This window comes from Megalops cyprinoides, chromosome 1 (genome assembly GCF_013368585.1).
Source record: "Megalops cyprinoides isolate fMegCyp1 chromosome 1, fMegCyp1.pri, whole genome shotgun sequence".
Lineage (NCBI taxonomy): Eukaryota > Metazoa > Chordata > Actinopteri > Elopiformes > Megalopidae > Megalops > Megalops cyprinoides.
Window position 1 is genome coordinate 14996781 of NC_050583.1, and position 23159 is coordinate 15019939.

Here is a 23159-nt window from a genome sequence, read left to right on the forward strand (position 1 = left end):
AACCCAGTGGTTGAGGCCTTATCTAGAGACAATGGTTAAATATGTGGCTGATTGAGAGTGGACGCTAATGAAATGTATGCAGGACTAGAAACAACAGTATTTTCCATTTTGGGTGTGTCCGGGTTTTCACAGACATGAGCTGCCAGATGAATTTACCAAATGTGAAGATTTGGAAAACAGATGGTGGTCATAATAGGCATGCAAAACGTTCACATTCACCTACTGTGCACTCTATGAATAATTAATGTGAACAATATGAGCCTGATCTAGGAATATTGTGAAAATAATGTGTTGCAGGTATATTTGGAGTTGCTCTTTTTGGTGTTTTTCATCCAAGCATAACAAATGTGCCCAGATACGAAATGATTGAGTGATGCGTATGGAAAATGTGTTAAGCAGCCATTTTGTCAAGAGTTTTTTGTGAAAGAATAACTGGAAGAAAAAAATGAAAGAAAGAAGACCAAAACAGTAGTCTTCCAGCTAGTTTGGCTCTCGTCGCTGATGTAACTTTGCCTTTAATTAAATTTATTAGTACATTGTTTGGTATTATGCTAACTCATTGTATAACAGTAAGAATTGTAACAATACTGTGACTTTTTCTGATTGACACAAGCAAACAACCCATGACATTTACGCGTGTTGTGTTCTGTGCATTATGTGTTGTGATGAGTCGGTTCACACAATGGGCTGCGCCATTCCGGAACATTTCCACCACATGAAAAAATGGAACCACGCGTAGCTCTGAGAAAAGAACCAAACACGTAGGTGCCATGAGGACAGAAAAAAAACTTGGGACAAAGAGGAAAAAAGCAGACACAGTCAATTGAGAAATCGTAACATACACTTAAGGGGACAAATAGATCCCCATTCCTGTGGTGGTGACAGTCAAAGGCCAGCCTATGTTAGTACCAATGGAGCTTTTCTGGCCAGAGCTCAATCAGACAGACAGTGTACTCTAGTGTTCAGTCAATGCAACAGTAAATGCCTTTCACTGGCACACCAGGCTCCGTGGCAGCACTCTGAAGGACAGGGTGTGGTTACTTATCGTGTGGCATCTTTTTAAACTGACAATAAGAAGTAAAAGTTAATTCCTCCTGTTGTACCCAATTGAATTTGTGTAATATTAGTCACTGTGAGAGCTGGATGTTAAGGGATCCTGTTCATTCCTGATGTGCCCACTGTCTATGATTGCCCTAGATAAAGGAATGTACACCATTTTTCTTTTTGTTTCTTAAATTCTAAAACTATGTTTATTTTTGTTTCAGTGCTTTATATAGACCCTAATTAAATCAATCTCGGCCTCACCTACCAGTCAGAAAAAAGCACAGACCTAGTTCTGACTAACATCATCCCCACCATGTAAAATGTTACATTATTGGCATTTAGCAGATGCTTTTACCCAGAGAAACTTACAATGTCCATTTATACAGCTGGATATTTTACTGAGGCAATTCAGGATTAAGTCCCTTGCCCAAGGGTACAGTGGCAGTACCCCAGTAGGGAATCAAACCAGCAACCTTTCAGGCACAAGTCCTGCTCCTTAACCACTATGCTACACTGCCGCCCCAATGATGGTTTCTGGTTCCTGTTACAGTTCAGAGGGATGCAGAGGTATGCGCACAGGCACAAGCGCAGGCGTGTTTTCACACAGTCTCACTCTGACACAGTGACACGTACCCCTCAGCCAGGGCCGAGCTGCCCTTATCAATAACACCTGTTAAATTCTCACACAGCCACCAATCAGAACTGAAGACATGGCTTCGTGAAGGACAGAGACAGACAGACGGAAGCCCTCAGAGACAAACCCTTACAACATTTCATTCATAGGGAGAAGGAGACCCACCACTGTGCACCTCACTCTCTTTCCGATTGTCCATATAGTCTGCATTGTGTGTTAAAATGCTGTTCATCCTATTTCTTTCTTTGTTGACTACTTCAGCGACCGCCAAAGAGAAGGGTAAGACCAACAAAGTATTCCTCTTTACATACATGAAACATTTTAGGCACTCTGTGGGCCTGGGCTTCAGAGTGTTGTGGATTGTAAAAGTTTTAGATTAAGTGCTGCTGACGTCCCTTGGAGTGCTTTATCCAAATTGTTTTAGTAGAACCTACCTGCATAGATGGTCACTGGTTCATGAGCAAGTGGCCCTGGACAAGTTTATTTACAAAAAAATACTAATGAAATGTTTTGGTTTTTTGTGTCCTGTTTGACATTTCTTCTCTAAACCAGAATGTATCTTTTCATCTCACCTTCTACTGTCAAAGTTTACCGCTTATATCTGCCCATCATGGTAACAGTGAAATGTCTCTTTGCTCTGTGAATTATAGGCTTTGGGCAAGTATTGATTTTTGGTTTTGTCTCTTTCCATTGTGTCCTATACCTCATTGTTCATTGCGATCAACCAGGCAGCAAACAGAGAAGACTGCTAATATGCAAGCACTATCATGCCTGTCTTTTTCTGCAGACAGCGCCCTCCCCAGGCTCACTGATGCCAGTGCAGCTCAAGCATTCATTGACTCTGCTGAAGTGGTGGTGATTGGGTTCTTCCAGGTAAGACAGGAAGATGTACATGGAGGAGAGAGAGTGTGGGCCAGGCCAGAAAGGTGTAAGGAGTAAAGGAGCAGATAATATTATATTTGACTACAACCTCCCAAAATGTTGTAAAGTTACCCCCTTCCTCACCTCACTTCATTAGCTTGCTCCCATCAAGTAAAAAAAAAAATCATGTTGGCATACAGGGCAATGAATGGGATAGCCCCCTCATACCTACCATCGGTCATCACACCGTATGTTCCACCAAGATCACTATGCTCTGCAACCATGGGGCAACTGACTAGCCCATCCCAATGGGGTCTCTCCTCTCAGACACGATCTCTGTCTGTATTGATCCCTCAGTGGTAGAATGAACACCCCACGGGGGTCAGGACAGTGGAATCACTGGCAATCTTCTGACGCAGATTGAAGACCCACCTCTTCAGTTCTACCTCAATCCTCACCCCCTAACACCTGCTACTTGTATTACTTGCTGTTTATTTTACATTTTTATTATTATTATCTTTTTTTTAAGTTTATTTAGTATCGCAATGTGTTTTGGATGTGTTTGGGTTTTGGACTCTGTGATCTAGTGACTGATGTATGGTAGTACACTTGGCTTCTGTTGCCTCATCAGATTGCACAAGTTAACTGGTGGTAGGGCTTGACTAGTGTTGTGCTCACAGTCGCTGGCCTGGGAGTGTTAGCCTGGTCTGGCACTGTTGCTCGTTCAGCTTGATCAGATACACTTCTATTCTTTTGTGTGGTAGTTGCTCTGGATAAGAGCGTCTGCTAAATTAATGTAATGTAATGTAATAATAGGTATTACCAAGTGATAGAAAGGCATGGACATCACCACTGACTGATGGCTACAGAGAGACAGTGAAAAACGAGGGAAACAGGCAGTGTTCCGGGAAAAAATATAGAGCAAAGTTCTCCACCGTCTTATATTTGGAGTTAAAGCAGTAATGATGCTGTCTGATTTTTTTCTTGATTTCACGTAAAGGGCAGATCTGGCACAGGAATTGTCTGTCGCCTTGGTTGCAGGCAAGTAGGCACGCATCAAAGAATGCCAAGGCTCTTTGGCCAAACTTCCTGCGCGGGGGTTGAATGGCAGGCGGACAGGAAATGAGGGCGCATCTCAGTAATTGCAGGATTGGCATGGGTTTCACGTCTACATAAACCACAGCACACCAAGCGTGGGAGAGGGAGGAAAAGGAAAAGGGAAAATATAAGAGAAAGTAGCGCAGGGGTAATACAAGGGATATACGAATCATAGCGTGTGGTATGTGTCTATATAATGGTTGAAGGCACTTGTATCTCTAGTAGCTAGCTTGAAACTTGGTTATGCAGCACTTCTAATATTGTTGACTTCTTATATGGCTTTTTGCTTGTGTTGTACTCTGTCTCACTTGTGAGTCGTTTTGGATAAAAAACGTCTGCCAAATGAATAAAAGTAAATGTAAATGCCTATATATCAACAGCACTACAGTTCACTGTCTTTGTCTCTCTGCCCGCCTTTGCCGCACTCATTTTTTTATCTTCTTCTCTTGCCCTCACAGGGTGAGGACAGTTTTGGCTATAAGGAGTTTTTGGAGGCAGCATCTGAAGTAAGCCCTCTCCCAGTGGCCCTGTGTACTGAGAGGGATGTGTGGGCGGCATATGACATTACCTCTGATACCATCTCCATCTTTAGAAAGGTCAGAGTCTGTCCTGCCATGTACCTCTACCTGAATAAGATAACCTGTTTTTAAATCTTCCATCACACATACAATCACAATTGTTATATTTTTTGTGCAGATGCTGTAGTCCAGTGTAAGGGAAAATTATATTGTTCAAAACATAGAATAAAATCATTTAAATACATTGAAATAATTCTATTGATTGAAATAATATCTTGATACAGATACAAGTAAATCTAAGAAAATAGAATATGGGAAGAATTTAGTATTTTCTCTGCACTCTCTACTTGTGATTGTATATCAAGTTTCAGTCCACCTCTGTGTCCACCTGCACCATACTATAATAAGCTGACACCTGATTCACCTGATGTGTGCCATGAACACATGTTCACTGTGTGTGTGTGTGTGTGTGTGTGTGTGTGTGTGTGTGTGTGTGTGTGTGTGTGCGCGCGCATCCCACAGGCAGACCTGCACCAGGAGAACCTGCCTCTCTCTGAGTCAAAGAAGTTGGACAGTGAAGGACTGACTCGTTTCTTCCGTATCAATGAACTCCGCTACATCACTGAGTACAACGCTGTGGTACTGTACACACCCATTCCTCTCCCACTACTAAACCACTGAGTACAACCCTGTTCTACTGTATCCATACACTTGCACTTTAGTCTCCCACTGAAACACCACTGAGTACAGCCCTGCAGCACTGTAACTATACTCTCAACAATTACTCACCCACTACTACATAACTAAGCACATCGCTGTTAAACACTCTATACATTGTCACCAATTACTCTCATGCTACTATATCTTTGAGTACAGCCCCATACACACCTACTGCAATATCACATTTTCACCATTACTAATCTGCATCCCCAATACAGAACTATGGCATTGCATCTACCTGTATTCATCCTCACTCTCAACTGTAACATAATCTCTGTTTCGATTCCTGCCTCACAGCCAAATTTCTGTTATTGTTGGGGGTGGTTTGAGTATTTCTTGGAGACATGTGTTCACACTTTCACTTAAAGTCAATTTTGGCTGAATTTAATAAACTGAGACAATATGATGAATGGTGAAAATTTTATATCACCTTATATTCTACGCACTCCATACAGGACTGCAGGAAAATAAAAAAAACTTTATGACCTCCTCTGAAACCACATGTTCCTCATCTCTTCCTCCACTCATTTCTCCTTCTAACCCCCTACACCACCCCCCATCTCTCTCAACCCCTTACCCCCACCACCCAGACTGCTGTTGGCCTGTTTAACTCTGAAGTGAAGACACACCTGCTCCTCTTCGCCAACAGAGGGAGCGCTGACTTCACCAAGCTCAAAGACAGGCTGGGGGCTCTTGCCCCAGAATACAGTGGCAAGGTCAGTAATGATCTTAACTGGGTTTAACAGGATTAACACATTTGCATTGGATTGCATGGACGTGGTCTTTGTTAGGCTTGTTATTGCAGCGTGCTGAACTGTTCCCTACTTAATTGATCTGGATTTAATTCTGTTGTGTAATACTGTATTAGACTTGTTGAGCTGAGTTTTATTGGATCTTGCAGAGATATACTGGATTACGTTCACCTCCAGTTCCACTACGCTGTAGCTGTGCAGTATATTATTAAAATATAAAACGATTCTAATGATTCTGTTAACCAGTTGTCACTTGTTCAAACTATAACATATTCTGATTTTTAATTCTTCAGAATTACACTTACAGTGTTTTAGCTTTCGAATGGTAATGGAGAGTCTTCATTGCAGTTCCTGTTTGTACTGGTAAATGGTGCTTTGCAATCCAATGCCCGCTCCCTGGGTTATTTTGGACTGAAGTCACGTGACCTCCCAAGAGTGGGCATCTATGATGGTGACTCGGACAGGAAGTGGCTGCTGCCCTCAGGGGAGATCTCCACAGAGCGAGTGAAGGAGTTCTGTGACTCCTTTCTTCAGGGGACACTACAGGTGATAACCGAAAGCAATGATGATATTAGATACCTGAGAGTCAGCTTGCAGTTTCCCTTTCATCACTGGTTTCTTTAACACCCTATTCTCTGTCTGTCTCCTTGCCCCTGGATTTTGGTCACTTCCCGGTTAGTAACTTGATTCTTGTTCCATTCATAGCCGCTTTGCTCTTGAATTATTGACCACATATTGAGTTGAATTAGGTATGTCTAAAATAAACTTTCTATTATTCTATTTTATACAACTCAAAGTACAAAATAGAAATGGAATAGAATAGCGAACTCAGACAGTTTACAGATGTACAGATTTTAGCAGATACACCTCATACAACAAAAGATTATAACATTCACATTTATTCATTTAGCAGACACTCTTATTCAGAGTGACTTACAAAACCTACATTTAGTGGGATTAAGCATGTAGCTGTGTACGTACTGAATCATTAGTGCCATGTTTATAATATGGTTCCATTATGGGAATCATTGCCACAATAAGTGCAGTCATAAGGCATACAATCATATTATTATCGCCATTTTAAGCCACCAAGCTTGTACTGCCACAAAATTTTGTACAAAGTACAAACTTTTGACCAGTAAGCTTATTCCACAGCTTATGCTGCCAGCAGGCTTTTGCCTCTAATGTTTATACCTTGAATTCAAACTTTTACCACAGTGTTAGGAGTGGAGGGGGCAGAGTTTTGCAAGCCAAGATGTAGTCTGAATATGTGGGTTTCCAGTCTCCGCCAGAAAATGACCAGTGACCCCAGCTGTCCTGACTGTTGCAGGGAGCTCATGGGACCATAGACCACAATTTATATATGTACAAATTCTGTTTATAACCTCATTTTGGATGGTAAACATCCCCTTTTGTCCAATTTTTTTTCTTCTCTGTCCCTTGCATTACGCCTGGCAGAAGTGTAGGGTTTGACAACAGATAGTATGTATGAGGGTGCTGTTCTGATTATTGCTTGATAGGTTAAAACCAGAGTTTTGAATTTTATCTAAGCCATACTACTCAATATTACTCACATTTCATTTAAACTGACATGTAATGGCAACAAGAACACCGCAGAAGTATTTGCAACACAACAGAAATACAGCAGAGGTATTTGCCTACTTATTGTAATGATTTCACTTCACTTTTGCTGGGTGTTTCAGTTGATATTTCTTCCTCTCTTTCTTTACATGACCCTTCCCTCAAATACCCTCTCCCTCACACCCCTCTCTCTCTCTCTCTCTCTCTCTCTCTCACTCTGTGTGATTTGTCTTACAGTTTTACTGAAGCACTCTCTCTTTTTCCACCCTTCAAGCCTTTGCTTTCTCCTCTGTCTCCTTTTGTTTAAAGAATTTTGACAGCTGGAATTCAAGCTTTGCCTGGAAGCCTTTGTACAGAATTGTTTTTAAGGACTGTTGGTAATTAATATCACATGAAAGCATAAACATGTGAGTGTTGTTATTAAACTTTTAGATGGTCTCGATCAACACTGCATGTCCAAATATTTTGTAAAATACATCATCGCTCAAAAATGGCTTTTTTTTGGAACAGGAGGAAGACTCAAAACCAGATGCTAAAACTGAACTGTAAAGAAGCTGAAAATTTATTAAAATATAGTCTGAATAATACTGTCTTTATTTGGTTGTTTTTGTTGTTGGTCAGTATTGACATCCCCTCTTGCTACCTTGCCAACTTGCAAACTTGCCACCTTCTAATGGTGAACATGAATCTGATAAAGTAGTGCGCTTTTTTTTTTTTTTTTGACAAGCTGACCCAAGAGGTGTCTGTGATGTGCAGACGGGGAGATGCTCATCCAAGATGTTGAGGGAAGTAGAGGTACTTGATCTTAATCTTAATCATGCAATTCGCACGTAGCAGTTTAACTTTGATTTGATGGTACAGATACCCAATGCCCCTCACACAAAAAGAAACATCAAAAGTCATCAGCGGCATACACGAAAATACACATTGTATATACTAAGTCAATAGTGGCTTTTTGGGGTATATTAGGTCAATGTGTAAGCACCCAGAGCTTTAAATATACTCTTTTAACAACAGGACAAATATTATTTTAATATACTGTTGTAGTTGTATGGAAGTGTGTATGTGTGTTTGCCTGTCCCTGACCGAAGGTCATTAGTTCACAGCCGCTGCATAGTTAGCGTATTGTGTTAGCGGTTTCACTTACCTGATTACATTGAGAAACAAAGAGAGAGGTTAGAGGGTGCATGCAGAGGAGACAGAGACTGTGTTCCAATCACAAGTGGAGGGAGATGTGGGAAAATTTACAAAATGTAAGGAAAATTAAAGCAAGATTAAGAAAATGTAAGGAAAACAGAAAGTCATGAGGGCAAGAAATGGACTGAGAGGAAGAAATGAAGAGATAAGGGGAGGGAAACATTTGAGACGGAGAAGCAGAACAGACAAAAACAGGAGACAAACAGTAAAATTCCAGATGCTGTCAATGTCTAGGGATACAGTGTAAATATTTTAGACATAAAAGAATGTCACAAAAAATACAAAACAAGTTTAGCCTGAAAAATGAAGGGATAACTGAAGCCAAGACAAATGTGGATAATTCATAGGGTTCGTTAGCCAAAAGGAAGCAAGCTTTGAACAGCAGGAACGCTGCTTTACAGGGGCTGGAAAGAGAGGAGTTGAGAGAGGGAGAGACATTTATAGAAATACAGACTGTTGCGTGTTAAGAGTGTGTGTTTGTGGGCATGTATTGCAATCAAAGTGGGGACAACTTTTGAGAAAATGCCCCACGAGAGATAGTAAATTCTGAGAAAATGGCAATGTTGGCTAGTCACAGACTACTTATCTTTCTCAGACTAAAAAGACACAGTGAAGCCATTTTTTGGAAAACAAGAATAGAATGAAAGTCGGAGGGTACCCAAACATTTGCCTGTGTGTGCATGTGTGTGTGTGTGTGTGTGTGTGTGTGTGTGTGTGTGTGTGTGTGTGTGTGTGATTGCCAACATGAGTGAGCAGAGGGATTAGGTCTTTGTGGAAAACCTTAAAAGAAAAAGACTGAGAGATTAACCAGTCAAGACAGAGGAATGGTTCCCTCTGTTGTATAACATAACAAAGCATACATTCAAGTATGCTCATTATGTCCATCAGCTAGTAATCCTATGAAACAACATATAAAAACACAGACATCTGCAGAGACACATACACACATGCATGCAAACACACATAAACAAACACACACACAACAATAAAAAAAATTGAGGATCAATATGAAGAAACACATGTGAGCACGGTACAATAACCACCGAGAGAATCCTTCAAACAAATTAGTGTGAATAAACAAGGGATTAGATAATTGTACAAAAGGAAAATGAGAGATTGTCTGTTTTAATAAGTTCATGAGAGCAGGAGAGTTACTCCTATGAGCAGGATGTAGAGTGTTGGGTTTTGTAAGTACACTTCTAGACTACGTTCTTAGACTACATTCCTTGGAATAACAGTGTGGGAGTTTGTTTGTTGCATAATTCTGCATCCAAAAAACACCATATGGACTTAGGGGGGAAAGGAAACAGTGGGAACTGAGGAATGAGAGAGGGAGAAGGGGGAGAAAAGGGACTCTGTTAAAAACATTACGTTCTAAAAAAAGTACTCACTGTAAAAGGCCTACTCACTGATGCATATAAATGCACATGCACATATGTATACAGGCACACAGACAAACATGCATACACATAGACACACATAAACTCGAGCACACACACACATACATACATCTATTTCATACAATTTGTAATCCGCATATACCACAACTGCTGGGGACCATATGCACAACAAGGTACTGTAGTCTGTACTCTGTTACTACAGGACCACTCACTAGTTCTCTACTGTATATGAAGGTAGAGAGGCTAGTGAATCTCTCTGTGATTTCTGATACTGTACCTTGATTAGAGTGTGCACAGATACAGGAGAACAGAAGACATAGGTACATCCATTAATTTACAAGTGCTGGACAAAAGATTGATATGCTGTTCTGCTCTCAAATATTTCCTTATAGTATGGTAAATCAAAAGCAGAAAAACCATACAATTCAACCTATGTGGTCTTTTTGGCTTAATTGTCAGCCTACAGGTGAGGCTGTAGATAAATGGTAACATTATCATAGGCCTCTGCCATGATATATGCATCATGATTCATCATGATTAAATAATTACTGTGAGGGAGAAAGACACAGAGTTTGCTTACAGACTGTGGGCTAAATTGACACCCTCAGATTTGGCCACTATCCTCTCTCATTTCCTCCTCAGTTAGTAGTGTCTGCTCGTTCTCAAAGGGTCTACCATTGTCTGGCCTCGCCCAAGCCTGTGCCCTTCCAACTCTTAGGGCTGGAATTTATGTCACAGGCTTTAATTTCTATTTATTTATATGGTGTCTGTGTTTCTATTTTGTTTTGTCTTGTGTCCTGTGATGCCCTGTGTGAGTCCTCTGCATAGAGTTGCTCAAGTAATTTTATATTTTATACTCATTTTATACTCAAATGATCCTCATTTTGGAATACATAAAACATGTTACCATTCTGAATCAGGCATGAACATAAAATACACTGAAATAGAGATAAACTCAGAAAAAAAAATGCTTTTACATGATTTAGTCTAAGATACATTTATTTGGAGGGGAGTTTGGAGTCATCTCTCCCTCTCTCCTCGTCTCCCTTTCCTCTCCTTTTTTTCCTAAAATTCTCAAGCAAACAGACTATCACGGCCCTGCAGTAGGGGGATTGTACGCCAACACTCATTAGGTCAGCAGTTTAAGCGCAACAAAAATAACTTTAAAAACACAGCATGTCACTCACACTCCCATTGATGTTTACTTTGGCAAAGAGGTATTTAATACCTCTATTAGAGAATCATCAACAGTGAAACCACGTATTTTCACTATTATTACCCCATAAAAAAGACAAGTTTTTTCTCAGTCTGATGCACTGCATGTGCTTTCAGATGTTCCCATATCCCTCTCTCCTCCTCTTAGTCTTGCTCTGGGACTATGACATGTTTCTGTCACCTGCTTCATTTCAATGCATCTTCATCACAAGGAACTCGACAGTGGAGCAATGTCACCACATAAAGCAAAGCCTAATCTGAATTTAAAACTCAACAAAAATACAGCACAAAATGTTCTAACCTCTTAGCAACTACTAACACCTCTGTTGAGGTATCGACACACAACAAAGCACAAAAATAGAACATAGCTTAAAGGTCAATTAGGTTAAGTGGTGGCTGTCTAGTCAATGAGAAATAAAGAAACAAAACATACTCCACATACAGCACCCATTCTCGTGTTCTGTTCATATGGCAATGAAGAACTTGTTTTTCTTTGGGTGCAGAAACAGGATCTGGTTCCTGTTGGACAGACTCTGGATGAAATTATACAGGATGGCAGTATAGTGTCCCACATTAACGTTTTCAATCAATATACACAATATGGCTTCCTTCAGGTTGCTGCTATGCCCAGATTAATTCTGGGTAATTTTGCTGTTAATGTTGTTTAGAAATCAGCCACTGTTCTTGGCAAATGCCAGTGAGACAAGTCAGGCAAATAATAACACTGTTTTCTTCTCTTTTTTCACTCTACCTTTCCAGCTGTTTTTGAGCCAGTGGGTGAGTGTTTACAGAACGAGAGAGGGAGTGGGAGGAAGTCAGCTAATAGTTTGGTCCGATTGAGGAGGTTGGATGGGCTGATAAAGGAAGGGAGGGGAAAGAAAGAGTGGAATGGGGGGGGGGGGGGGTAAAAGAAAGGAAAGATACATATAGCTTGGCTACACTGAATCAAGCCTTCTCAGCCAGAGAAACAGGGAGAGGAACAACACAAGAGAAGCAAATCACTGCGATCTAATATTCCCTTCCATTTCCTAAAGGTAAGTACACAATAAAAGCTGACTGATGTGTGTTTATCACATCATATCCAAAATAGATAGACAATTATAGACAGTATAGACAATTATTAGCCTTCATAAAAATTAATGTCTAATATTGGTCATTTTTTAGCCATGAGGCATTACAGACTTGTGGAAAATAGAAAATAAATATATTTTTATCCAGTTACTCTAAGATCTTGAAGAAGTCATATCTTTTCAGCCTCTGTATGTTTTGTAGTCATTACACTTCATATGCCTTTGGGGCAAATGTATATGTACACCTGCCCCCAAGTCATTCAGTCACCTAAGGCATACGTTCCAAGTGGAGGCTGAGTCCTACAGCACAGACCCAGGTTTGAGTCTGTGCTTTGTCTTTCACTGATTGCGTCAGGGAGTTCATAGCTGCAGACCACAGTTATTTTTTCTCTGATGGGGTCGAGGAGATTTCATCTTCACACCACACTTAGAATGCTGTTATTCACCAGGGTACTGGTGCACTGTGGGACTAGTACTGTCGAAAATAGTCGTGCTAGGCACGTGCATGTATCAAAGGGTTGCATTCACTGCACCCCAGAGATGCTGCGCAAGCGTACAGGATGTTGTGGTGAGTTGACCCTGAAATGCAATTGGCACTTTCAAAAGTTAGTGGTGCAAAATGAGAGGAAATGTAAAAGTATATATACACCCACTCAAACAGTACCACTGTGACATACACTTACACCATGCAACAGTGTAGGTGTATGCACTGGCATCCATATTCAAGACAGGTAACATTTTATATAAAGATCTCATTAATTCACAGTCAAAAAACATTATTATCATTACTGTTGCTAGGCATTCGTGTTTTTATCCTTCATTAATTGTTTTGCAGTGCCTGTGGTAAACTAGACATTACTCACATCTGCTATGAAATCTAATGAATACTTATTGCACACCAGTAAACAGTACATGACATTAGTGCGCTTTTGTAGTGCAAATATTATTTGTAACAAACGTGTGATGTTTACTTCTGAACAGGCAATGCAATAAATGCTATTTTGACTACAATATAACAATACAATTGTTAATTAAATTTAATTTTTCATTTTTTTTAAATAAGAAGAGCAGTCAGGCAGTGCAGTCAAGTGGTGCTGTCCAAAAGCTACAAACACGCCCATGCTTGTTATAGGATGACTGATAGGGGGGGGAGCATGTGGAGTTTAGGGTCTTGGTGGAATCTTGTCTGACCCCCAGCATATGGAAAAGGGTCGTTTGCACAGGTGTCAGTCACCTGGCGTAGACCCACACAGCTTTTTTTTTTTTTTTACTCCTCCTCTGTCCCCTCCATCTGGGTGTCTGTTTCATCTGTGGCAGAGGGGATCTTTCTGCACATTCACATCCTGCATATATCACACTTCCATACCAATTGCTGCACGTGCTTCATTGGGTTCAGGGGTCATTAATCTCTGAATATTTTAACAGCCCCAGTTCCTTTTCCTGTCTAATATCGGTGAGCCTCCATTACCCAGTTCGGTGTTTTTAAATCCCCTTCTTCTCCTCAGATCTCCTAGTGCTTCTTTTTCCTCTCTTTTCACATTATTGGCATTTAGCAGACAGTCTCATCCAGAGTGACTTACAATGTAATACAACTGGACATTTTGCTAAGGCAATTGTGAGTTATGTACCTTACCCAAGGGTACAGCAGCAATGCCCCAGCGGGGAATCAAACCAGCAACCTTTCGGTCATGAGCCTTGCTCCTTAACCACTATGCTACACTGCTGGCCCTCTCTCTTTGTTTAACCACTTGCTCTCTGACCACTGTCTGGCCTCCGTATATGCTGCTGTCCCTGAGAAGTGATTATGGCTGAAACATTGATTTCTCTCAGTGCACACTGATCTGGTTCAAAATCTCAGCAGCTCCTGCAGCGGCCCACCTCATCCATTCCAGTTTCCCCTCCTTATCGCTGGTGTGTACGGACAGGATGAAAGTGCTCCAGTGCGTGATCCTGAGCACCCTTCTCCTTCAATGTCTCTGCTACGGTATGACTTCTTCTTGGTACCTGGTTCATCAGTGACGTGTGCTGCCCTTGTGTTGACTATTTATTATAGATGTAAAAAGGAGGTTGATTTTATATTCACGCTTGTCTATTTGAAAAATAGTCAAGGGACTCACACATGGTGAGTTTTTCTTTAATATAAACTAAAACTGCTCTCCAAAAGCACAATATAATATACAGCAGACACAGGCTTGGCTTTCACCTGAATTTTATAGTGTGAAGAAATGAATCTGGTCTTTCTCAGGTTTGCTTAATAAATCTATTCTGGGAGGCGATGTTGATGAAACCTGTGTACTCATTCTTATAAATCCATTGTATCACATTAATGGAATATCTGAGGCCCCCTGGTGGACTGTCAGCAGGAGACTGACATGGCCTGCTGGCCATGTCCGTCTCCTGCTGGCCTTGTATATTGTAAACTGCTGGCCTTGTAGATCATCAGAAAGGTCTTGGAAAGGCCATAATTCCTTAGGAAAGACTTCTACTTTTCCAAAATGTGATGTTTTATAGTTTACAGAAGTTTAACAGTGTTTAAAAATGGTCAATAGTAATACTTTTTGTATGAATGTATTCATTAGATCTGATACAATTTACTCAAAAGTTATTTAAATAATACAATTTTATATTATATTAACTATTACAGCAATTATTATATTTTTAAATGTTGTAAAATGTTTTGATAGTTTGTGAATAATGCATTTCTTTCTGTCTTTTTCTTGTCTGTTTATTATTTCACAGAATCTCATGAAAGTGATGAATCCTATGAAGGTAGGAACCGGTATGAGCGCATCCAATCTGAACTGAAAATGTGTGCAGAAGAAGAGCTAGCCTATACAGGCTAGCATAAAATAACTGCACATGCAGACATATTTCAGTATGGGATGGTTATACAGGCATTACCATTGTTATTCCCAGTGAATGGTCATTAATTTTGCTATCTTTATATTGATGTTAATATTTTATATTCATGTTTTTTTTATCAAAGTTTCAGATCCCTTTGTCAGTCCATACCAAGCCAACTCCTTTATAAACCCTCCAAGAGAGAACATCTTCAACAATTACATGTACAGAAGGTAACCTTCACACAATGTCAATAAAACAAATGTAGCTGTTGATAATATTACCTTGATTGTTCAGATTGTTCACATTATTACAACAACCACAACTACTGAAGGTAACCAATTCATATACACACACACATGCACACACATATGATTATGACACAGACAACAGCTGACAGTAACCATTTCACACACTTATGCTTTACTAGAACAACCACAATTACTGGATTACTACAAAAACCACCACTATGTTTACACATGGGTTACTACAAAAACCACAACTACTTACAGCAATCATTTCATACAGACACGGATCACTACAACCACAAGAACTACTGAAGGTAACCACTACGCACGTGCATAGATTACTACAACAACCACCAGTGTATACACTACAACAGCCACAGCTATTTATGGTAACCATTTCATACACAGGTCGATTACTGCAACCACAATACTGAAGGTAACCATTGTGTACCAATGAGCTTCCTGTAGTGGTCATTACAGTTGAATCACTGGCTATCTTCCGTTGCAGACTCACATCTTCAGAGTACTTCATGGCTCCCCTACACAACCATGACTCACCTTCCTCTTATTTGCAGTCTGATTGCAGTGCATATTGTATGGCTGTATTGTACTTGTCAATTTCTAGAAGCATGTGTGTATCATAGCATTGTGAAGGGCACTGATGCATTTTGGGATATGGTCAGTTATGTCAATTGTGTCCCCCCCTCCCTCTTTATCTCTCTCTCTCTCCCCCTTCACTTTCTCTCTCCCCCTTTCTATTGTTTTCTCAGGTTGGTGAAATCACCAGTGGAACGACAGTCAGAGATCTGTGAGGATTTCTCTCTCTGTCGTTTGTACGCCTATCGCCATGGCTACCAGAAGGCCTATGAGAAATATTTTGCTGATAGGAATCCAGGCGGCAACAGATACTGAATCTCACAGGAAGACATTGGACTGAGAAAGGCATAAATCAATCAAAGTCACTCGTCATATTAATTTTTTTTTGGTCATTTGGTTTGTTTATTCATTCAGCAGTTATGGATATATGATTTATGACCTAAGCACTTCCTGCACCTCCTTTCCCCCCTCTTCATACACTCATTCCACATTTTGAATTCTTAGTCTAGGCCTGAGTTACATGGTGGACATTATTCAAGCACTATAGTCTACAAGATTTGTATCAGGATGATGAACCCAGACAAACATATATAATTCAAACTATAGTTTAATTCTCTAATCTGGTAGTGTGATATATAGGGCACTGTCACCCTGACTTATCTATTATTCTTACTTTGTGCTTTAACGAAAATACAGCACCATATATCACTCTGACATATCTGATTTTATCACCTTCATCATCTCTTTAATTTTCAGCAATTGTCATGTTAAGAATGGAACTATTTTACACTCAGAAGGATAGTCATCGTAACTGTGTTTCTGACAATTCTGACAAATCTGAAATCTAGCTTGCTTCAGTAGAATGTTGCACACTCATTATAACACAATATCCCTCCCCATTGCAAGTTGTATAGTACCGCACCATGTAACTGTCGTATGCTTTCATTTCCGCACTGCAGAGCAATGCTTATTGCTTTACGCAACAGAGATGCTACATGTATGCAAATATTAACACACGTTAGGCAACACAGTGAGAATCCATATGTGGGATGAAATGCAACCTCAATAAAACAGAAGCTTTGAATGTTTGTTTGTTTATTGAACACGTTGCTTTTTGGAGTAACATACGTGCGTTCTGAATGAAATGAACTATAACCAGCTAGTGGAATTGCATTGCAGCTGTTGTGATGCTGCTATGTATCTGTGTTATCATATGAAATTATGTAGGATATAAGTATGAGATTTATGTAATTACACAGGCTGATATACATTCATAGGTTTATAACCTTATTACCGCCATCCCTAACCCCAGCCTCAGCACTGCCCCTAATCTTAGGTCTAATCCTTAACCTCACTTTCACCTGACACCTAACCTAAAAAACCAACCCTGACCTTTTATATTAATACGCAAACTATACATGTAGTTGTACTGTTGTTATGCTGTAATTCCATGCAGTTACGAAGATAAATGAAAAAAATAAAAAGTGAAGTGAGTTAAAAATAATAATAATTCAAAGTAATGACGCCTTCAATTTGCCTTTTTGACTGGTGGCTTTTTTCTTAAACACTGTCCCCACATCAACACACATACATAGCAGGAACAATGAACCAGACAGGCTAATTGCAACCTATCTTGCCAACACAAACTGCTTTCACCAAGAATAACAGTCAGACGGAGATGGAAAGAGGTCAACATACAGCAGAATAATCTGTATGTCTCACTGCAGTGCGGTGGTGTCTCTGTATCTGTAAATTGTGCCATTGATGTGGGAAGCCTAAAGTATGTGAAACAAGTGGCAAAAAAGGAAAGAAAAATCAAAATCAATCACTGTGGACATTCATTATTATGGTAGATTATTAGCAGTATTATTAGTAGGACTATTGACATTTAGATGCTTTAGAAAACTACATCTGAAATCTCCTATATTATGTACATATATACTCACAAATTCTATATATACACACCGCATGTATATCAGTGTACATACTATATGGCACACTAAAAATACATGCGTTTGCATATATAAATACATCAAGCATGAGGTTAAGTTGTGCTTTTTTGTAAATTTCTGGTTCTTGCTTGGCCTCTGTTTCTTAACATAGGAAATCGCTGTGGTTCTGCTGGAAAAAGGAAAACCTTTAATTAAACTCTGTCACATAATGCGATCTGCTGGTGTCTCCTGTCGTTCAATTAGTAACGTATGGTCTGCTCAGGCTATAGTTTGGGGTTTGTGTGGGAGGGGGAGGAGCACTGGGCACAGGAAGGCTTTACATCATAGATGTGATTACAAATGCAAGTTATTGGTGATACAATGTTTTAAAAAAATATATTTATTTATATATTTATTTATTTATTTTGTGTTGAATTTTATATAAAATGACTGAAGAGCATCAGATGCAAAACAGTGTTATAAACAGAATAAAAAAAAAATAAAGAAACTTGCAAAAAAGAAAAAAAAAGATCAATATGAGTGTTTGAGTAATATTTTCAAACTTTATGGTAGTAGAGGTATGTTTTGCACATTTTCTGTATGCAAAGCACATGGGTCACTCGTTATGTCTTGCATTGTTAATGGTTTGCGTGTGTTTGTGCACACGTGTGTGTTTTGTGTGTGCGTGTCTGTCTGTGTGTTTTGTGTGTGTGTGTGTGTCTATGCGCGCTTGTGTGTGTGTGTCTGTGCGTGTGTGCATGCGTGTTTTTGAGTGACAGAGCATGTTTGTGGGTGTAAGTCACGTGATCTCCCAACCAATCACACACTCAACACAGTGTGGGGAGGTAGACTTATAAACTGGACAGAAAGCAGGAGCACGAGCAAGAGAGAAAGGCTCATTCTTGTTGATCATTCAGAGGAAGAGAGAAGGAAAGAGAAAGCAGAAAGAAAGATGAAGACTTTCACTATCCTTGTCCTTTGTGCTGTGGCGTCTGTCTGTCTGTCTACTGGAGGTAAGAGGGAAAGACTGCAAAAATGTCTTGGCGTCCACAAATTTTTATCACTTTGCAGATATGCAAGAAATTGTTAGAGTAAAGACACTGCCTTAATAAATTGTCTTTTGCCATGAGTTAAAACCCACCTGTTATTGTTGTTGTCTCTTATGCACAGATGTAGCTGACCCCGCCCCCTCCACAGAAGCTGCAGATGCTGCAGATGCTGCTGTATCCGATTCATCCTCCTCCTCTGCCTCTGACTCAGCTTCCTCCTCTGCCTCTGATTCTGACTCAGACTCTGCCTCTTCCTCTGCCTCTGATTCTGATTCTGCCTCAGATTCGTCCTCTGCCTCATCTGACTCCACCAGTGCTGAGGGTAAGAGATCTCTGTGTTTTCTTGTTACTGTCAATGTCATTGCCAGGAAGAAAACAGTCGCTTAATCATAATTTGTATTGTATGTGTATCTCTGTATACTATATCTGTGAGTGTAATGCTGCTGTCAAGAGGTTTTTATAGATATGTTTTTAACAGTCTTTATAAATACATAAAGACATTTATAAAGAGATAATCATCTGTGCATCTTCCCATGTACTTGCATGTTTGATTTTGAATTTGTGGCATCTGCGTTTAAGTGAGGGTTCATGAAAAAGTGTTTGCAGATCTGCAGATGTAGAGAGTTTGTATATGTGCAATGAGTACACTAGGCAGGCTGTGTGTATATAAAACGTTCAGAGAGAAAAGTGAAGCCATTGAACAAGTGGCTGCCCAGGCAACTTGTGTCACGCCTTTTTGAATGTTGTGCCGTGTGCTATTGTCCCTCAGAGGTAATTATGAAGAGAGACCTGACCTATGCACTCATGAGAAAGAAGAGAGCCTCCCTTGCAAACCTGACCCCACTCAGCTAGACAGGTACAGATACCTGCTATAACTCCTTCTTTACCTGCTACACCTCCTCCTATACCTCCACTTATATTCCTCTACTTGCCATACATCCTCCTTTACCTGCTATACCTCCTCTTATACTTGCAAAACAACAATTTAATACTGCTAAAGCACTCACCACTACTGACTGTGTTCAGTTTAGAAAAGAAGAGACTGGTTTATAAGAGATCTGTGACTGGTTTTCCTGCTTTAGCTTACAGAATGCATCATCCTATTTTCATATAATATAATTTGCATTACTTGCAGTTGCCTGATAGGATAAGGATAGGATCAATACCTTTGTCTCAAATTGAAGACCTTTTAACATACACAAAAGTATGATGCTTTTATTCCTTAATTAATTAATCAACTAATAAAGGAATTTATTCATGAATGAATGAGTTAGTACTCAATATGCATATCAGCATCTGAATGCATGAAATATGCAAGGATATGCGAATCTATTGTGTTTCTAAATATCTAAAGTTCTGTTATGTTTTATGAATGTGAATATAATGCATTACACTCTCTCTCTCTCTCTCTTGCAGTTTGCAAGAGGTCTGTGTGGTGAATCCGGCTTGTCAGCATAAGATTGAGACAGATTGTCGCTGCTTATACTGCATACTACAGACCGGTGACCTTCTAGATACCAACTCTCAAACAAGCCACTTTCAAGATACTGTACAGACTTGCACATACTTGCTGTTCTATACCTTAACAGTGTTCCTTCAAGGAACAATCACAATAGCAGAGAGTACTGATCCTCTGTCATATCTTTAAAAGGAGGGTCGGTCAACCTCGCTAAACCTTCGCTTTACCTCTTCCTTGTCTGCCCACTACAACTATGGACGTGGTCATGAAATGATCATTCTACTGGGCCAATAAGTGAAACACGCTCTTTCACTTCATGAAGGAAGCCAGTCATTTTATTGTTATTATTGCTGTTTTCAAATTTCCCACCTGCCCTCTACTCTCTGTAAACCAGATGCCATCCTTTTTCAAGAATGTCCCCTTGAAAATGAGGGAAGAAGTGGGAGAAATGCTGCTTGAAAATACTAACAAGAAAACTGGTCATGTACAAAAAAAAAAACATGCATTTTATTTGCTGATGTATTGATTGGTTGTGTTGTATTCACCTTTATCTGTTCGTGGTGCTTTTTATTAGACGGTGTGTCATCATAATCTTTTGTGCTGCAATAATAAAGTACCCCTTTTTTTGAAATATCATTTTTGTGCATTCTGTGTCTCGTGTCCTTATTTCCATTGATACAGTCACACATTGCCATGACATATCTCACATAAAAATAAAGGATTGTAGGGTAAGGACTAGCCACACCATACAAACCACATGGGATACTCCCATAGATTAACATTACACCCAGACCAAAAAATAGAGGGGTGGCACGTGAAGAAAACGTGCAGACTACACTACTTTGGGCAAGTTGGGGTTTCCTTCATACCCTAAAGGCACTCTTTGACTGGCCAATTATGTTAAATAGGATGTTTGTTGTCTACTGTGTAAAAGGAGACCTTGCAACTTGTCCTACCCATGTAGATAAAACTTTGAGGTAGGGCATGCCCATGAAAGCAATGATAAATTGTATTGAAGACAGACAGACAAATATCAGAGGGTTGATCTTCCAATTATACTGTAAAGCTGACATTTGATTAAATGGAGGCCTCCAGGTTATACGCACATCCATTACCAATATCATGTTTTCTTAAGATGTCCACACAGGATATCTAAATGTACAATAATGGTTAATGTCACTCTGATCTCCCCTCAAAAAACAAAAGCAAACAAACAAAAAATAAAATTATGTTTTTTTTTTTTTTTCATTTTTGCAGGCCAGAAATCAGATAACAATCCTGTGCAGGCAGAACTACATGCCTGTAATTGTAATGTAACTATAAGCTACTTCATTAATCAATAACTGATATTTTTAATTATAATATTTTATAATTATAATATTTTTATTTTTATTATAATTATTTATATTATTTTTTTCACATTGAAAAAGAAATCATAAAGATGAATGATTTACTGTATAGAGTTTTATAGCACGTATATGGTTTTATGTGCATCTTGTGGTTGGATGCCCACCATCTAAAAGTGATCCCCAGGGCTTTCCCCATCTGTATGACAATCAGTGGTTAATATGAATAAAAGGCATATCCATAGAAGCAGCAAGAAAGTGAAGTCACACTTTATCAACCCATTTCCAGGTACAGCAGAAAAGGTAGCTAGCAACTTGTGAACTAAGCTCAATATTTCAGTGGCTGGAAGTGGAAGTCGAAGCCTGTGGAAAATAAATATTTAAACAGAGAACTAAACTATCCATTTAACATTAGGAAGGTCTCTGCCTCATCTCTCATCTACAGGAGGGTAGTATGCTATTTCTGAATGCAATCATGACAGTCTTACCCCCTGTTAAGGTGTATGGATCTGACAACTACTGCAGGAGACTGTACACTTTTAGGTTTTGATATTGCTTGTTGTAGACTTCAATCTTTGGGTAATTCAGCACCCTAATCTTTTGCTATATTGATTTGAGTTATGTTTCTAAGTGATTAGTGTGTCAGCCTATTATTTCTGTTTCTGTTTTTCACAGGATGAAAGAAACACAACACCATGGGATGACGCTTTGCTTTGTTACCCAAAAACTGGAAGTTTATGAACCCTATCGACCAGGCCAGTGAGTACAGCTTCAAGAGGTGTATTTTTATTCAGACTGTTACCAAAACCCACTACAGTGGCCATATGTTTATATTATGACAGTTCAAGCTATGGTTAAATACTTGAAGCACTAAAAGCTTTACCTGCAGTTAAATTTACCTGGCATTTAGCTGAAGACTGTAAACCCACTACATCACCGAATTGTCAAACTATGCAGTTTACAGCATTGGATGAAAATGAATGACATGAAGGTAGCTTGGATTAGGAAACATATTAAAGTAAGTGAATATAAATCCCCTGCATAATTCTGTCAATCATGCTGCATATGCTGTTGTATCCTCTTTCATCTTCTCCCAAACTCTCAGAGCAAGAAGCAGAGGATGATGAGTGAGGTGAGTGCAGAAGATGAACAGTCCGAGACTGATAATTTGCAACATGAGGACACTAGACAAAATGGGTGACACTGACGCTGACTACTATACTAACCACATGTTGTCAGGAATGACTGACAAAATAGACTACTGAGCCTTACAGTATGTTCACATTATGCACCTAGAATTGGAGTAGAGCCACGATTACTGCCCCACCTTCAGATTATGTGACATGTGTGAGCACCAAACCAAGGTTTCAAGCAGATCAAAGTATGGAAGGCAAGCTCATATCAAAAGGTGGTTTCAGATGGGTTTAGTGAGACTCTGTTATCATTATCTCCACTGTCATTGCTGAGGTGGTATACATGTATGTACACACTGTATATGTGGGTAGGCATTGAGCCCTCACCTCTTTCTCATCTGTGTTTGAGGAAGGGGCTCTATATGTCAGAAGCTGGCCCTGTGGTGGCACAATGCCCCCCCCCCC

The 23159-nt window shown here is 39.7% G+C and overlaps 2 protein-coding genes across 2 annotated transcripts; both read left to right on the top strand.

Moving 5' to 3' along the window:
* The first annotated feature begins 1899 nt into the window (after nt 1-1899).
* LOC118774925 (endoplasmic reticulum resident protein 27) lies at nt 1900-13604 on the top strand. The gene is made up of 7 exons (XM_036524577.1): nt 1900-1957; nt 2466-2551; nt 4096-4233; nt 4678-4794; nt 5466-5591; nt 5976-6173; nt 13596-13604. Exons 1-7 carry the CDS (start codon nt 1900-1902, stop codon nt 13602-13604), a joined length of 732 nt encoding a protein of 243 aa, XP_036380470.1.
* LOC118784580 (matrix Gla protein-like) lies at nt 11875-17536 on the top strand. The gene is made up of 5 exons (XM_036538890.1): nt 11875-12054; nt 13949-14074; nt 14830-14859; nt 15077-15164; nt 15950-17536. Exons 2-5 carry the CDS (start codon nt 14017-14019, stop codon nt 16089-16091), a joined length of 318 nt encoding a protein of 105 aa, XP_036394783.1. The 5' UTR covers nt 11875-12054; nt 13949-14016; the 3' UTR covers nt 16092-17536.
* The last annotated feature ends 5623 nt before the right edge of the window (nt 17537-23159 follow it).

Coding starts and splice junctions, on each gene's coding strand:
- LOC118774925 (XM_036524577.1), top strand. CDS start 1,900: ATGCTGTTCATCCTATTTCTTTCTTTGTTGACTACTTCAGCGACCGCC. Junction 4,795..5,465: donor TCACTGAGTACAACGCTGTG/GTACTGTACACA, acceptor CCCACCACCCAG/ACTGCTGTTGGCCTGTTTAA. Junction 5,592..5,975: donor CCCCAGAATACAGTGGCAAG/GTCAGTAATGAT, acceptor TCTTCATTGCAG/TTCCTGTTTGTACTGGTAAA.
- LOC118784580 (XM_036538890.1), top strand. CDS start 14,017: ATGAAAGTGCTCCAGTGCGTGATCCTGAGCACCCTTCTCCTTCAATGT. Junction 14,075..14,829: donor CCTTCAATGTCTCTGCTACG/GTATGACTTCTT, acceptor ATTATTTCACAG/AATCTCATGAAAGTGATGAA. Junction 14,860..15,076: donor AAGTGATGAATCCTATGAAG/GTAGGAACCGGT, acceptor TTTTTATCAAAG/TTTCAGATCCCTTTGTCAGT.